At 30.3% G+C, this 18249-nt stretch overlaps 1 protein-coding gene and 2 long non-coding RNA genes across 3 annotated transcripts; 2 read left to right on the top strand and 1 right to left on the bottom strand.

The window, feature by feature from the left end:
* The first annotated feature begins 5167 nt into the window (after positions 1 to 5167).
* Positions 5168 to 7044, top strand: LOC114399479. The gene is made up of 2 exons (XR_003663740.1): positions 5168 to 5392; positions 5972 to 7044. It is a non-coding gene; the product is annotated as an uncharacterized LOC114399479 (long non-coding RNA).
* On the bottom strand, positions 6114 to 7385 carry LOC114399478. Its single transcript, XR_003663739.1, has 3 exons — positions 7285 to 7385; positions 7173 to 7211; positions 6114 to 6148 (listed from the first exon to the last, which is right to left on the bottom strand). It is a non-coding gene; the product is annotated as an uncharacterized LOC114399478 (long non-coding RNA).
* A 2173-nt stretch (positions 7386 to 9558) lies between these two features.
* Positions 9559 to 15301, top strand: LOC114399477 (threonine--tRNA ligase, chloroplastic/mitochondrial 2). The gene is made up of 8 exons (XM_028361679.1): positions 9559 to 9985; positions 10063 to 10209; positions 10339 to 10486; positions 11499 to 11752; positions 11900 to 12277; positions 12600 to 12908; positions 13635 to 13835; positions 14607 to 15301. The coding sequence occupies exons 1-8, from the start codon at positions 9713 to 9715 to the stop codon at positions 14865 to 14867; spliced, it is 1971 nt and encodes a 656-aa protein (XP_028217480.1). The 5' UTR covers positions 9559 to 9712; the 3' UTR covers positions 14868 to 15301.
* The last annotated feature ends 2948 nt before the right edge of the window (positions 15302 to 18249 follow it).

Genomic DNA, 18249 nt, shown 5'->3' with positions numbered 1-18249 from the left:
CATCAATGCTGATAGGAAGCAAGAACCAAGACTTAAAGAAGTTAAACTTTTTGGTGGATTTTGTTTAATAATTGAGATGTGTATGTATGAAAGTTTAAGATGAAAATTTCATTGGGAGAAATGATGCATTGGAATTAAACTTTTGTATTGAAACTAGACTTGCATTCTTATAATCTCTTGTCATATTTAGTATCATAATTCAAAAGGAAAAAATATACTCAACATCTTATTAATAATAAATTATTAATTTGATCTCTAATTTTATAAGGTATTATCATATTAATCATCAATAAGATTAATAATGTCCAATAAAATGCACGGGCTTAAAACAATGCCTCTGGTAAAAACCTCAACCTTCTTTTATCTTTGTGTTTAGACTGTCACTAGTTCAATGATATGAATGGTGAAAAAAAAAAAAAGCAAAACTTCCATGAGGTGGGAGATAGAGAAGCCAATAAATCATGTGTGCCTTTTTTTAACTCGGAAGTTAGAGTAAGTAACGAGAAAGAAGTTGCAAAATGAAGCAACAAGAGTAATAAGTTTAATATGAATTAAACAATAAGTGAAGTAAAACAATTAGTTTTATTAAATCTACTGTAACTATTAATTTTAATCCAATTGTTATTACTTATTAATTAAAATTATGCATTTTTTTTATTAATGGAGAAGATTCACTCTCGTTTCTTGGATACATGCTCCATCTCTCAGGGAATACTACTCAATACATGATTTTGAATATATATATGTATATGCGTGAATACATGAACATTCATGAATACTTGATGGTATCCAAATTTTTTTATATAATAAATAAATGATTTTACTTTAACCATAAAAAAGAGTAAATTAGAATTATAATTCCTAAATAAACAAATACACTTTCGTTCCTAAAAGATAAACAAAATTAATTTAATTTCTAAATGTAAAAAGGTACAATAATTAGGTTATGTGGTATAACTTCAAGATAATTTTTTTCATAAATTTTATGATTTATTGTTAAATTAGTATTTAATCATTATGTTTTATCTACAAATTGATTCCACACAAATTATTTAGTTTAAATTCTAACAAATATATGTCAATAGATATGATATCAATGAACATTTAAATTTATTTTTATCCACACATTTGTCACAATTTTTTTTAATCACGGGACCATTGTCTAAGGTAGGGAATCTCATTCACTTTGGTGAGATTTTGTATGTTCTTTCTTTAACTTTTTTTAAAAGAATTTGATTTAGTTTATTTTCTTTTTTTTTTACTATGTTATTGGGGCTGAATATATAGTATTTTTTTCCATGATTAAGCTATATTACTTGTTAAAAAGACAGTACTATAATTCTTAGAATTGCATCTAAATGTGTTATAAATAATAATATATTAAAGATTTGCAAAATTCATGAATAATGTCTATAGTACTTTAAATAGAGCTTATATTAATAGCAAATTTAATTGATAATTATAAATTAATATAATAATAATTCTTAGAATTTATAAATTTAAACGCACCTCAATTACAAAAAAATATTTCATTGCATTTTAAAGATCTCGCTGGTAAGGAATTAAAATTGAATAAAAATATATATATTAATGATTTGTTAGAAGGAAAGTATAGATATAATTGTTAGAATTGAGTATAAATGTATACAAAATAATAATATATCAAATTAAATTGCATTTATAATTACTTAAATAGATCTTATATTAATAGTAAATTTTACCTCTAATTATAAATAAGTATAAGTATAATAATAATTCTTAGAATTTGAAAAATTAAATTTGTAAATTTTCTATTAACCACTAATTATAAAGCACAATGTATTTGTAAATAATTATTGTGATTGATTTACAAAAAAATCTGTATACATTTAGTTAATAGAATAATTAAATTTGTGATTTATTAAATATTTATTTATTGTGATTGATTTTGCAATGGAATCATTTATACAATAGAAATAATTAATATATTAATTATTATAAATCTAATCTATAAATTATATATTCTTAAAAGATAAATATATGATTTAATTTCATTTAATATTTTATTTTTTGAAAGGAATGAATATGAGATTATCACATAACATAGTTGCATAGAACAAAATCTTTTTGTTATAAAATAAATACATCACATGTTAACGTTAATTTTAACATAAATTTTTAAATCATAATTTATAACTAAATATTACAAAATTGAATTCTTATTAAAATGAAATTCAAATTATTTCTTTTATAAAAAAATTCTTTAATTAAATATTTAAATTAATAAATTTATTAGTATTTTATTCGATTTTTGGAATTGGTTTTTCTTTACAATTTTACATATTTATGAAGTGAATAAAAAAGTTTATTCCTTTCAAAACTAATTTGTCATCAATTTATCCATTCAAAAACTAAAACTATTGTACTAACTAAAAAAGTGACATCCATTAATAAAAAATGATCTCTTGAGTTAATAATAGGGCCATAAATATAATTAGTGCTTGAAGTATTTAATTTAATGAATATTTTTTAGCAAAAAATAAACATGATATTATTAATTAAAATCAACTAAATTAACCATATTTGTTCATCTTGATGAATTAATCATTTGTTTGTTAATAAAGATAGTATGATCTAAGTGTTTTTATCTCATTAGCTATCGACCAGAGTTTGGATGTCTGTCCATTTTTTTTATTTTTCATAAAATTAATTACATTAAGAAAAAGTATCAAATGTGATAGGATAAATATTAAAAAAAAATCTATCTCTCTTTATTCTATCATATTATACCATATATTATATTTATGTTTATTTTCGTACGTACATTTATCTCATTAAGTATGGATCCAACTTCTTTGATGTTCCTTTTTAAGTTGTCTCTGTATTACAACACAACTACATGAACAACACATGGACAGGTGCAAAAAAAAATAGTAAAAAAACCAATTTTATTAAATATACACCATAGTTTAGATAACTAATAATTATCATCTTTTATAAAATTAATTACATCTGAAGAAGTATCAAATATGATACGATAAATATTTTTATATAATGAATATTGTAATAAATTAATATTTTAAAATATATAATGATACTATAATAAACAAATATAGCAAATAAATATTTTTAATATCGTGATATAAGATTATTTTACAATTGAAATTAATATAAAGTTAAGAAAATCAAACATATATAGAGAGATAAATAAAAGAGGATAGTTTTAGACAATCAAGGGACGTAGTTTTTATTAATTGCAAAAGTAATGTGTGAAATACATTTCTCAACTATAAAAATGATATCGTTGGAATTCTGGTTGAGATGGAGAGGATTTCAAGTTTTAAATTTTAATTTATATTATATGTAACACTTTATTACTTTTATGATCCTCTTAAACCATTACAAGATTTTTGGCATGATTAGTCTTCACTCGCTTTTTTTTTTTTTTAAATATTTGGAGGTTATATATTTCAAAATTGCTCAAAGTAAAGTATTTAAATTATGAAATTCTTAAATAACAGACTTATATATAAAGTTTATATATGTTGTTACTTTATGTAATATTATTCAAATCATTTTTATCTTTTTGATTGTAAATTCTGAAACATGCACATACTTTTCATACCTCTCTCGTTTCCGTGTATATTCAATTCATCCATGTATCCTTATTTCAAGAAGAGCCAAGAGCCAAAAGTTGTGCTTGTCTTTTTTTTTTTTTCAATGGCAATCACTCCCCACCTGTCAAGGATATTACAATACAAGATATGAAGGTGTTCAAATTCAAATAAAAACACTGTCAAACGTTAAATTGGCCCAACAAAAAATAAAGAAAAAATGCATATTTTTACAACTTGCTTTGATTTTGATTTCGGTTGTAAAACCAAATAGAACTGATGTTGCTTAATTACACTTTAGTTCCTCTGATATCACAATCATGAGGGATACAGTGTATAATTAAGTAATTTTTGCACATGTGTTAACACAACTAGTTGGTTATACTTGTCTAGTTATTATTTGATGTAATATTTGAAAATATTGTTAAATATTTTACAGAATACCAATGAAGGGACCTAAAAAACACATTTACAGTAGTATTTGAGAAATTCAATTTGCGCTTTTGGAATCCAATGAATCAAAATTGCACAATTATAATACTAAATAAACCAAAAATACAATTAAGTCTAACTTATTTTTCATCATAACTTTCTAGTTTGATTCAAAACTAAACTAACTAAATTCTAATAAGATTAGTTTGATTCATTTTGGATGATAAATTTTTTAAAACCTAACCTAAACCGATCAAATAAAATATGATTGATTTTGATTTGATCTTACTCTAAAGATGAACCATTCAAACCTTTGACCACCCTTAATAAGTAACTACAGGGTGGAACCATTGTCTTAAAAAACTAACCGAATTGATTGGTTCAATCGGTCTCGGTCCAACCAAGCCAATAAAAAATCAACCCAATGACTGGTCAATTAACTCCAAAAGCCAAAATATCCTTGAAGTTGGAACCAATAAAAAACCAGCCAAAGTAGTGGAAAATCAATGAAAATAATCTTGAATCAGAAAGATAATAATAACGCATTTAATTTTTTTAAATAAACATAAATTACTACCTCTAATCCTATACACAAGAAATAAATTATATATTATTTTCAATGTCCTAATTATCAGCAATATAAAATTACATTCTATGTTATTTCTTAATTTTCTTTAATAATCCTAATTAATCGGGAGTCAATTAATAACATATATACATTCATTCCCCATAGAAATTACAAAAACAAGTCCCACGTATTGTTTGAAAATCATTTTCTGATTTATAAATAGTGTCATTAAATATACCTAACACTTGAATAATTTAATTTTAAGCATATTTTTGAAACACAATTTAAATTTATGATATTTTTAATTAAAATTTATTAACTTAAATACTTTTATTTGTTTTCATAGATTATGTATTAATTTTTATATATAAGACCAAAGATAATATTTATTTATTATTGCTAATTTTTATCACGTAGAATGTATAATTAGATTTATATTAATTTTATTTTTTTCTTATAATTTTATACTATTTCTTTAATTAAAATATTATATAATATTAAAAATATAAACTTAATTACTACTATCAATTCAGTCACTGTTCAAACATTTTAAGGTAGAAGTAATTCACCCAAAGACAGAGTTATCCCTTTCCCGAGACGCAAACAAAATTAAAAAAAAAAAAAAGGGAAGGAAATGCATATGAAAATGGCGGTAAGGCGGCAAAAAAGGGGAAGTATATATGCTGCTGCACGTCTCGTTAACTCTTTTTTCTCTCGCTCGCATCTACATCGCTCTTCTCATTCTCTTTGCGAGCCAGTTTTCCAGTTTTTGGTTCTGGAAGCAAAGACTTAATGAAAGGTACTCTTCTTGATCTGAAACCTCTCTATACTTCTTGATCTGAATAAACTCTATACCTTCAGTTTACCGTTCATCCTTCCAATACTTCGATTTGATATCTGTACTACGTTATGATTGATTTGAGTTATCTGTTCATCTTTTTGGCGACATTCATGAAATTTTACTATACTACTAACAACGGTTAACAATTATATTTACAATTTGAACTTGAAGATAAGTGACCTTAGTTTGTTGCTATAAGATCTAGAATTTGGAGGAATTATAAATTATTTAGTAATGACATCTTTCTACAACTAAGAAACTGAATCGCGAGTTGAAAATCTGATTATTTCTACAACCGGAACTAGTCAATTGAAAGACATAAGAATTCAAATCTAGAACCAGAAGAATATTGATGAGTGTATCTTTACTGAGCTCTTGCGCAAGTAGCCTCATATCTCACCTAGCTCACATTCCTCTTTAATTTTCATGGAGCAAAAAAGCTCCTGTTACCATTATACTGTCTTGGTCCTAGTCCTAGTCCTAGTCTGGGAAAACTGCTTAGTATCCTAGCGTGACAATGGCATTGTTATTATACAGAGAGTACATGATGAATATCAAGAGCAATTGTTGGCCTTCAGGATCCTCCAGTCTCCCAATTGTTGGAAAGAAATTCTGGTTGTTCTGGATTTTGTTTAAAATTCAATCCTTGTGAATTTGGAGATGCGGACTCTTTTTTGGTCTTTTCCCGGTCAAATCCTCGCACACAGACAGATCCTGCAAAACATTTTTCACTACTTGTTTAGATGTGTTAAGCTATATGGTCACTTGCTTTTCTTGTTGATTATCCTGTGTTCCTCCTAATAGGAAAAATTGCCTTTTCATCATTGTTTTAGAAATAAACTCTAACTAAAAGAAGAGAAAGAAATGAAAATTGTTTGTAGATGCACTTAAAAGTAGTATGTCATGTATTCCTCCAAAAAAAAAAAAGGAATCATGATTTTCAGATTTACAAATTGGTATGAAAATAAGATGATTGAGATAGATATAAAACAGATACTGCAAACATTCTAATATGTACATGCCAATATTCCAATGTGAGAAGAGCATATGGAAGACCAAGTATTAAATGGTTGAATTGATGAGGAGAAACGTGGTTGCTTGCTACATTATTAAAAAAGTCCATGGTCAGAGTTCTTTGGCAAAAGGTAATTCCTACCAAGGAGAGTTCCTGTCAAGTATCAACTATGGTTTGAGGCTTTCAGTTCGTTCTGATTAAGGAGTGTTGTTGCTGGAATTAAACTACACGGGTGGCTTTACTAGTAAGTAGAAGTGTAGAACTAGAAGTTGCCATGTATACTTAACTGGGTCAAAAGTTGTCAAATGCCTCATCACTTGTGCAGGAAGTCAGTTTCTAATTGATTGGAACGGTGATGTCTCTGCCCTTGTTTGTATACAGTTATCTGATTATTTAATGTGCTACAGATTCAAACTTAAGTAGCATTTATAAAAGTGGAAGTGTAGCGCATATTGTGAAATGACTACATACTCCACTGTCCTTCTATAGATGAATTAGATATTTTAACCTAAGAGCAACAGATAGCTGGTGGCACATGATGATGCCATCCATCATGTGACGAGTGAATCAAATTGTGCAAGCGTGTTAGGTTTTATTCCTTTGACCTCTTAGTGTGTCTACAAAGTCTGCAAACTAATGAATACTATTGCACTGATAAAAATAGGCTGAACTAGGATGTCCAATTACAATAAACAGGATTACATTCTGGGAGCTAAATCTTACCACTCCAAAAGCATTGTTGAATTTCTCGTGTTGATAAACCTGGTTGACAAAAAGCATATACTCAATTTATTGTTTGATATCTATTATAATAGGTTAATTTTTAAGAGTTTACCTTTGAATATGGATGGTATGGAGGTTCCAAAATACACTGTTCGCCTATCAAGGTTCCAGATCCAACTTCAGGGAACACTAATTGGATTAAGACTTGAGTCATTGTCTGCAAAAACCTGCTTCAAATGGCATGTTTTTAGTACTTCTTAAATTACAAACACACACACACACTTATTTATTTAAGGGAAAGAGATTTGATAATATGAGATTCCACACTATTTACCTCGTTGACTTGAAAATAGGTGCCGTTTAGCGGAAAGCTCCCTCTCATAGCTGTTCGACATGGTATCTATTCATGAATTATATTTGGTCAGCCTATTATAATACTTGCATTCATAGGCAAATTACTTGCTTCTCAACTTGGTTTTTCCACTATAATGTTATAATGCATAAGAATTAATAAACAATGCATGTTTAATTAAGCATTCATACCAGGAGTGTCCCTCGAACTATCTGTGTATTTGCTTCACGGAAACTGTTGCATGAAAAACATTCCTTCTCATTACAGAGCTGGTCACAGTCCTGAGAGCTGCATTTGCTTTCTGGTGGCTGTATAGAATCTGCTGTCTCCCCTGTTGAACACATTGCATTTGGCAAAATGAATTGTGAAACACCAGAAAACCAAAAGCAATCATATATTGCAAAATGTTCCAACTTATAATGCTGTAGAATGCCAACAAAAACTTTACAATGAATCCAATTTAATTTAGAAAGGGTATGGCGGTCAAGTTACTTTTGCCCACCTGGGGTCCATATAGCTAGAAGGTATTTGCCTAGATCATCAGGTTCTCGCTTGTTCCACTGTAGTTCACAACAAATTAATAAAATTATACATATATCAACAAACACAACTATGTTAATGAATGTAGCAACAACTAACCCCATTCAGAAGAGGATGTGAATCAGGGAGTTCATAACTGCATGAAGGGAACAGAATATCAGTATAAATTGTAAGAACTTTTCACTAATTCAGGATAATAGAGTATTAATTTTAATAACCCCATTCATTAAATAAGAATTTAAACTTATTAAAATTTTTAATTTTTAAAAAATCAATTATTATAAAAATATATTAAGAAAAAGATAATAGAGTATTTATGTGACTTTTAATAATACTCTATGGACTGAAATATAAACAAAACAGATGTATACTACCGAAGTAAAATATAAATAAATTTTAATTAATTATTTTATATTTAATGATATCATCTTCAGACTATCATTTATGAATTAGAGTTTTGTTTTCAATATTTTTATGCAATTAAATATCAAGATTATTTTAGAAAATAAAATGACTTTCTTTTTTAGACTAATAAAATCAAATGACAGTCTTTCTAAACTCAACTCATGTATAAGTAAAAAGGTTATATGTTATGTTAATTTAAATATAAGTAAATATTACAAATTTTATTAAATTTAATATTATTATTTTTAGAATATTATTCATTTAACTTTTTTTTATTTTTTTCATATTTTTTTATTTATGATAATAAATTTCAATGAAAAATATTTTTAAAATAATTTATTTTTTTTACTAAAAATTAATAAAATTAAATAATATGAACTAATTTTTATAATTAATAAATTAAATTTTTTATTCACATCGAATAAGAAATAATAACTAATTAAATAATATTGAGAAATAATGGCTCGTTAACCACCTCTGTATCGTTGAACTCATTAAACTCACCAGATTGGAGCATTAAGCTCATGCATAGGTTGTAGAAGTAGTTATTTATGAATGAAACATGTCTTATGTAGGATCAGACTTCTCCGTAACTGCATAATTTTAAAATTCAATCACAATATTGACACAGTTACATGGATGAACACATTAACTTGTTATGAAATCACATTGATATATTATAAAATTACATTGATAGTCTTTACTCGTGTCCTAGTTCGTCTAAGAACTAGATTTGTCTCAATTATGGTCTCTTGCCTTATTCAAATTAGCTTCAACTATTTCAAGAGTTTTGTTGTGCTTCTCGTGAATCAATGTCAATATTACCCTCTGTTGCATCATTTATTAAAATAATAATTTCATTATTATTTATTCTAGCAAAACAATAGCATAAGAAAATGAGAACAGAAAAATCAATTTCTTCTTATATATCTCAACATAGCATTACTATATATCTCAACATAGCATTACTAGTGTTATGTTTATATCATTATTTTTTTTAATTTTTAAAAAGTTATATATTTTTTATTTTTTTATATATTCTATGATCTCATCATGGAGCAAGATAAGACATATACTGAATTTAGATTTCAATGATTATGAAATTGAAAAAAAAAACCACCCCAAACCCAGTCTTACTTCTTCCCTATTTCTGTATGCACCTAAGTTGGATTAGGATGTAGTGGATAAGGGAGTGTGATACACACATTTTCATCATCGTCTCGTCTGGCCTTCTTCGCTCGGAATGGCTACCTTCGCGGTTGCAACAACACTTTCGACATCTTCTATCGCTCCCCTTAATGCACGACGTGGTTTTGGTTTTGGTTTTGGTTTTGGCTCCTTCCTTTCTCCAACCACAAAACCAAAACGCCCCTCAATCACCACTACCCTCGCTGTCGCCACCGACTCTTCCGTTTGTTTCAATCCCAATCCCAACCCCAACCCTAACCCTAATCCCAATCAGCTTGTTCTCCCTTCCAACGAATCATCGGAGATGCTTCTCAGAATCCGCCACACGGTGATGTGCAATGCAATTTTGTGGTTTACCGAATGCTTCTGTATCTTTAGTTTCGCTAACAAGTTGCAGGCATGCAGAGTGCGCATGTGATGGCAATGGCTGTTCAAAAGCTTTACCCTGATGCAAAAGTCACAATTGGGCCTTGGATAGAAAATGGGTTTTATTATGACTTCGACATGGAGCCTTTGACTGATAAAGATTTGAAGAGAATTAAGAAAGAGATGGTAAGCAGAAACAGTCCATTAAATCTTTTCGAGGGGCCTTTTTTTATTTTTCTTAATTTCTTTTCATGCATCTCAAGCAAATTATACACTGCGTACCACGCGAATGCGATTCTTGCATGTTGTATGCAGGATCGAATTATTGGAAAAAATTTGCCACTTGTAAGAGAAGAAGTTTCAAGAGGCGAAGCTCATAGAAGAATATCGGCTCTGAATGAACCATACAAGTTGGAGATTTTGGAAAGCATTAAGGATGATCCCATCACCATTTATCACATCGGTAGTGTTCTTGTTCTTCTCAGTTTTTACCGTTTTAATTCTCTCATGCCAAGTGTATGTGTGTGAGAGAGCGACTATAGAGAGAGGGAATGATTATCTGTGTCATCTATGCACTTAGTTCATTATTGCTATGCTCATGTACTCACTTTGGTGAAAGCATAGATAAGAGTTGATATATGGATGTGATAACTTCATGATGTCTAGACTTTTTGTGTGATTTATACCAATCATTCGAGTGTTGTACAAGCTAGTATAAGAACAGCTAACATAAATTATTACAATTTAAAACACTACCTCATGCTATGGTGTATATGTTAATCTTGCCTACATTTTTACTGATATAATTATAACCTATAACTTGATTAAAAAAGTCTGCTAACGCATCCTATTGCACATATGATTGGTAGAATTATATACTTGCTAAGATTTCTCTCGGATCAAGTGAGAATCTGTCTCGATATGCGTACGAAAAAATTTGTGTAGACTTAGTAGTTCTGTAGCCACTGCCAATCTCATCATCACCCACACTTGTAACCGGTTCATTAGTAGTTTGAGCCATAACATAATACTTTGATTTTCTATTTGTCAATCTTGCCACTGCATTTTACCTACCCTTATTTTAATATGGCAAGAATATGTTTAATGTTGCCATATATTTAAAGTTGGTAATAATGTAGTGTGGTATCTGTTTGGTTACCCTTAATCAACTGGGGAGTTATATTTCTTAGTTGCCTCTAAACTATATGGTCACTGAGCCTAAGTATTTAGAGCACTGAACTTCTTCTGCATCTTTAACATGATCAATTAACATGCTTCAGCAGAATGAAAATGGACAATGTAATGTGTCTGATATTGGAACTGTGAAGATGGAAGTGTAAAGTAGAATAACAATGACGAGGCAAGGATATGCTCAGAGAGAGTGCTGCAGGTCTCACATTGCATTAAAAAGAAGTTATTGCCTGTGGTGTCTCATCTGTTTTTTTGTCTCATCTTGTATTCCTTTTTCCTTAAAGGTGATGAGTGGTGGGACCTCTGTGCTGGACCTCATGTTGATTCTACTGGACATATCAATAAGAAAGCAGTTGAACTTGAGTCTATTGCTGGTGCATACTGGAGAGGAGATGAAAGGAAGCCAATGTTGCAACGGATATACGGTACTGCATGGGAGAATGAAGAGCAGTTGAAAGCTTACCTTCACTTCAAAGAGGAAGCCAAGCGTCGAGATCACAGGCGCCTAGGGCAAGATCTTGATTTGTTTTCTATACAGGTAAAATTAACAGTGATGTTTATACTTCGTATTGTTCTGCTCATTGATTTTGCTTTCTATTTTTGATTTTATTGATGGAACAGATATTAGGGTTTATTTTTATTATTCCTAATTTTGTGGGTAAATAATTTTACTACATTCGTGCAGGATGATGCTGGTGGGGGTCTAGTTTTCTGGCACCCAAAGGGTGCTATGGTCAGACACATAATTGAAGATTTCTGGAAAAAAATTCACATGAAACGTGGCTATGATCTACTGTACACACCGCATGTGGCAAAAGCTGATCTTTGGAAGATCAGTGGTCATTTGGATTTCTACAAAGAGAATATGTATGATCAGATGAGCGTTGAGGATGAGCTTTATCAGCTTCGGCCAATGAATTGTCCTTATCATATTTTGGTGTACAAAAGCAAGCTTCATTCCTATCGTGATTTCCCTATCAGGGTAGCAGAATTAGGAACTGTTTATAGATATGAACTATCTGGAAGTTTACATGGCCTTTTCCGTGTTAGAGGTTTCACACAGGTTTGTTGTTATACATAGCTCATCGTCTTGTGAACTACTAAGATTATGTTGATCTAGTTTATCTTAAAATTTGTCCTCAATGTTGACTTCTACTTAGTGGAAAGAGTGCCCTTTCTCACTAGTAAGGTTGTGCATTTGACTGGAGTCTACAATTGTGCAAACCTCATGCACTGGGTCACCTTTTTTTTTCCCCTCACGTGGAGCCTTAATGTGCACTATTGTTTAGCATCTACAAATTGCTACATTTGGTTTCTTTTTTTTTTTTTTTGCAAATTGGTTGTTAAATCGCTTCTTGTTTGACTTCAATATATCGTTTTTACAGGATGACGCACATATATTTTGTTTAGATGACCAGATTAAAGATGAGATCAGGGGTGTCCTAGATCTTACTGAAGAAATACTATTGCAATTTGGTTTTGAAAAGTATGAAGTAAATTTATCTACAAGGCCTGAAAAGGCTGTGGGAGACGATGATATATGGGAAAAAGCTACCTCTGCTTTAGAAGATGCTTTGGATGATAAAGGTTGGACCTATCAAATTGATGATGGAGGAGGTGCCTTTTATGGGCCAAAGGTTGATATCAAGATTGAGGATGCTCTTGGTAGGAAGTGGCAATGCTCAACCATACAGGCAATTCTTTACTCATAATTTGTTCCTATATAAAAGCACTTATTTGCCTTCATCTAATAGCTTTAGGTTTGAAGAGATTCAGTCTTGAATGGATGACATGACCTGATTTGGGAAGTCTTATTTTCAGTTTTCTTTTTGTTATAGGATTTTCTGCTTATTTTGGCTACTGCACTTTTGGGGCTATTGTTGTCTTGTTTGGATGAATGAGTATATGAAAACAGCTTAGAAAACCCCTAAAACTATTTTGGGGTTCTGGCTTATGAAAATAAGCTGCAATAAAAGCTAGAGACAGCTTAGTTGATGGGTGTTGTTGTAATAGTTTTACTAAAATAATCTCATTAAGCTATCAAAATTAGTTGTCTATCCAAATGGGGCCATGTATTAGAGTTTATGTGACCAAGTGGTCAGGAGTATATCCTTGCTTCCCCTGGCATGGTGGCACCTGCTGCTCATTTAGAACTAGGTACATTTGGCCTCTACATTGTCCATTCTTTAAGCCCAAAGAATCTCCCATGAGGGAGGAAGTTACAGAATTGAAACTAATCACGTACCTGCATGGAGTATCCTAAGCTTTTCTTAAATCTCTTAACTCGTCAGGGGTTTAAGGCTTGTGACTATTCTGTTTATTTCTTATATATTGGACATTGGTTACTTAATCTTGAATGAATCAATTTGCGGGGAACTATTTCTGTCTTGGCTTAACTTAAAATTCTTTTTAACTTACAGGTTGATTTCAATCTACCACAGCGTTTTGACATCACATATGTTGACTCAAATACTGAGAAAAGGAGGCCTATAATGATCCATAGAGCAGTGCTTGGATCATTGGAAAGATTCTTTGGCATTCTCATTGAGCATTATGCTGGTGATTTTCCATTATGGCTTTCTCCAATACAAGCTCGAGTTTTACCTGTTACTGATGCCCAGGTAATTGACTACTAAGAAATCTTTGGTGATTTGTATATTCTGATTATATGTTGTACTTCCCTCTGCTATATCTATAAGAAATAAAGTGAAAACATGATGCAATATTTATATTTAAAAATGAAAAAAATAAAACATTTTCTCAGTTTAAATAGCCCCATAGAGCAAAATCACCACAAAGAATGCAAAAACAGACAATATGATTTTGTTTGGCCCAAAACTAAGGTGTATAAGAGAAGAAAGCCTCAGAGGCCCAATGATAATGATAAAGGCCTCAAAGTGTATGAAAGAAAGAAGTAAGAAAGGAGGGGTCCAACTATAGGTGGACCATTCAGTTAAGGAGAGAAAAATAACAGAAGGGGACAACTGTTAATAAGGGGTTGGCTATGAATAGTGTCTAGGAGAGAAGGTATTTGGAAAAGGTTTGGGAAGCCTACTGGCTTGAGGGAGGAGTTGTTCATATCATTTCCTTTTCTTCATTTTCTTTGCACTCATTTTGTTTTCTTATTGCAAGTCAGATCAGTATTTGCTTGTATGAACTGTTCCATTTGAGGTTTTTCATTGTTCAATACATATATATCTCTTCCATCATTTTCTTGTTCCTATCAGATTGACAACGAGATGCATTTGTTAGTTAATTTTAAAACTATTTGCATATTTGTTATATTTATAGGACTGCCAAGTACCTAACTAGGTAGACTGATGTTTTTAAAAAATTTATGAGAACATGGTAGTGATAATGGGAATTATTTTTCTCTATTATATCTAATGCAGCTTGAATATTGCAATGTTGTGACCAACAAACTTAAAATGTATGGCATCCGAGCTGAAGTTTGCCATGGTGAGCGCCTACCTAAACTAATAAGAAATGCAGAGAAGCAGAAAATTCCATTAATGGTTGTGGTGGGCTCAAAGGAAGTTGAAACAGAAACAGTCACTGTTAGATCTAGGTTTGGTGGGGAGCTTGGAACCATGCCAGTTGATGATTTTATTGACAGAATAAAGTTGGGAACAGAAAACCCAATATCATTATGATGATATTTTAATTGGCAAAAGATGGTCATCTTATTTGTTTATGTAATGATTGGAAAAAATGAAGGCAATAAACATTTGAAACATCATACTTTGTATATTAGACAAGTATTGAATAGTCCACGTCGTTGAAGAACAAAGGCTCTGGCGTTTGCACCAGGTAAGCATACGATTTGGCTCGATAATTTGTACTTGTATCAATGATTATGAAATATAGCTAATGTAACATCAGAATTGAATTGTAGTTAATTGCTATTATCATCACATTTCTGAAAACATAATCCCCATGTATTTTTATGTTTTACTCGTGTATTTGCTTGTGGCATTGGGAATTTTGTTTGCTTTTTCCCAAGTGAACGCAGAAGACAGTTAAAGAGGCAAGTTTCAATTCATCAATCACAGCCATCGTGAACCCACCCTCTCTCTTCTTCCCCACATATCCTCTATGTACACAAGTTGTTATTATTTGTTATAGTTGATAATTGCACAAGAAGAAAAGCAAATTTGGTTTGCTTTGGTTTATTTGTTATTATTTGTTATCTTTCTCCAACAATTGGGCTTTGATTTCTACTATTAAAATGAGAGAAGGTGATCTTGTTGATACTATAATTAGATTGGATGCTACTAATTAGTTCATTTGAAAATTCCAAATGGAAGACTTGCTATTTTGTAAAGACCTGTGTATCACGTTGAGAATAATGGTACTAAAACAGCAAATAAATCTGTGAAAGGATGTAAAGAAATAAACATGAAAAAATTGATAAACCATTATCTAGTAAGATTATTGCTAGACCAATTGACAAGTGTACTAATTTGTACAAGTAGTCAGTAAGTTAAATTATCATGTCCATAGAGAATTTGTTATACTTGGATGTTGCATATCCGGTTTGTAAATATTTTCAATTGCAGTGGAATAAAAGTAGAGCAACCCATTCATGTTTCAAATTATTTAATTATTTTTTCTAGACTTAAAAAATGCATAACAAAACAAACACAAAATTGTATAATAGAACAAATAAAGATAAAAATATCTAGGAGTATTCTACTGAATTTTTTCTTGATGCAACTAAATAAGTTTTTCTCTAATTAATATTAGTCTAATGTTCTTGTATTGTCATATTACTCTAACTGTAATTTTTTACATGAAAGAGTCTAACCCTCATATTTTCGTTTTTGATTCTTCAACAAACTCATTCTAAGCGAGTTGCACTATGCATAAGATGCAACATTTACTAGATTACTCCACACTATTCCTAGAAATGTAGACTTCTTACTATTCTATCAAGTTCTAAGGACTTTAAGCAAATACTTAAAACCTAACAAAGCATATAAATGAGTGATTAAGCCACAAATATGTAAAATAAACACTGATAGAAGCAAAGAACACTGGCAATAACATTAAATATACTTAGAAGTTTTACATCAAGAGTGTTTGGTAGAAAAACTCTCCAATAGTGAAGTGTTTAGCCCTTCATTAGCAAGGAGGGCTTAATACAAAGGTGAAATGATGTAGGAATCAAAGAAAATGGTAAGAGTGTGAAGAAAATGTCTTTTCTTCAGCCTTGGTGCCTTCTTCCTTTCTTCTCCTTCCTCTTCACTTCCCTTTCTTCTCAATGTTTTAAAGACTTTTGGATTTCTCAGCTTACGAAGGCGCGCTCAGCGAGCATGTCTCACTAAGCGAGAGTAAGTGGTTGTGCGCTAAGCGGGTTTGTACGTGCTAAGTGTGAGAAGAAACAATGTCCTCGCTAGGCGGACTGGTTGTGCAATAAGTGTGTTGCTCTCTGGCTCAACATTCTCTAGGGTTTTGTTCTTGCTCGCTAAGAGGATGAGTCTTGCTTAGCCAATCTGGCTCGCTGAGTGAACCCTTAAGCAACATTTCAAAATCTTATCTTCTTCAGCCTAAAAACCTAATTAAGTTAAACATTAGTCAACAAAAAATGGAGTTTCCATTGTATAAACTCACACAAGAATAAATTATTTACAAATCTCGCAAAAGATACCACAAATTAGAGGTACATTGCTACTTTTTCTCCTATTTTTAATGCATTTAAAGTTCATGAATAACAATTAATAATTAATGCCCACAACTTGTGGAAAAAAATTGAGTGACTTGCTTGAGTCTAAAAATGCATAGAACAAGGCATTATTGATTTGGAAATTGATAAACTTAAAGTACATGGTACCTCGATTGGTAAACATATGAGCAGTTTTCATAATTTTTGAATCAACTGAATACTATGGAGATGACGACATACATTGTTGTTGCTTAGTTCATTACCAAACAACTAGGAAACATTGGTGGCATTGTTGAGTTAGTCTGCTTGTAATGCAAAGTTAACTTTCAATGGTGGCATTGCCCACTTCATTCGTTGTCGGATTTTCATTTTTCACTCTAATCGTTGGAAAACTTTACTTGTCATTGTCCTCGTCCTCATTCAACATTTCAATGCCTTTCACATAAAAAAACACATTACAATGTCTTTAGACAAAAGCATTGTAGTGTCGCAATCATGTAGTTCATGCTCTCGCATAACCTTTCCTTGTTATTCTGATAGAAGTTAGAACTATGTTCCTAATATTGTAATTGGTTGATTTAAGAATAATTTTTCACTTCAATTGTCGCATAATTTTAATTAAAATCTACTCTGATCGAGAATCACTACTACAAATGACTCAATTCCATATTATTCCATTGGTTGTGTGATTGACGTCATTAAACCGGTCTTAAAAGTATGTTTAACTAGTGTAAACATCACCAGACACTGAATTTTTCACACTACCAAACACAACACTCTCTTGTAGTATTAGATTAAAATTAAAATGTGAAGACCAAATGTTACAAATGTTGGAATCAAACCCATGTAGGAGGAGAACATTCAAAGAGAGCAACATTGGCACTACACTAATTCAATATTTTAATACTTATAAACGACAAGCAAAATAATATATGGTGACCTTAATTATTTATTTTATTTTATAAAGGTTGATTGTGGTTCAATTAGTGATTTATTGATTCAACCATTTACCTCATACCATTTACCTCATTGTTTGATTGGGTAAATTGATGGTGTGAGTTTTAAAACTATGTTAAAAAGGATTCAATAATTACAAATAATTTTTTTAATAAACTAATATGCAAAATTTTAAATGATGTTTAAAAATAACTTAGTGTTTAAAACTATTTAAAATCATTTTGAATTTGTTTTTTTGGTGCAAAAATTGTTATCTATATAATGATTTTAAACTTTAAAATTTTCTTAAGAATTTTACATATAATAATCTTATAATTTTTTCATAATGTGCAATGTAATAATTTAGTGTTTTATTGTTAGATATAAGGTTACTTTAGTATCTGAAACACATAATTTAAACATTGTTAAAATAA

This window comes from Glycine soja, chromosome 19 (assembly GCF_004193775.1).
Source record: "Glycine soja cultivar W05 chromosome 19, ASM419377v2, whole genome shotgun sequence".
Taxonomy (NCBI): Eukaryota; Viridiplantae; Streptophyta; class Magnoliopsida; order Fabales; family Fabaceae; genus Glycine; species Glycine soja.
The sequence above is the reverse complement of the archived record's forward strand: the minus strand, read 5'-3'. Positions and strand labels throughout refer to the sequence as shown.

Bases quoted from the DNA above. Each gene is read 5' to 3' on its own strand.
- LOC114399477 (XM_028361679.1), top strand. From the start codon at position 9,713: ATGGCTACCTTCGCGGTTGCAACAACACTTTCGACATCTTCTATCGCT. The intron at 9,986-10,062 runs GTGATGTGCAAT...GCAGGCATGCAG, and splicing joins TTCTCAGAATCCGCCACACG to AGTGCGCATGTGATGGCAAT. The intron at 10,210-10,338 runs GTAAGCAGAAAC...TGTTGTATGCAG, and splicing joins AGAGAATTAAGAAAGAGATG to GATCGAATTATTGGAAAAAA.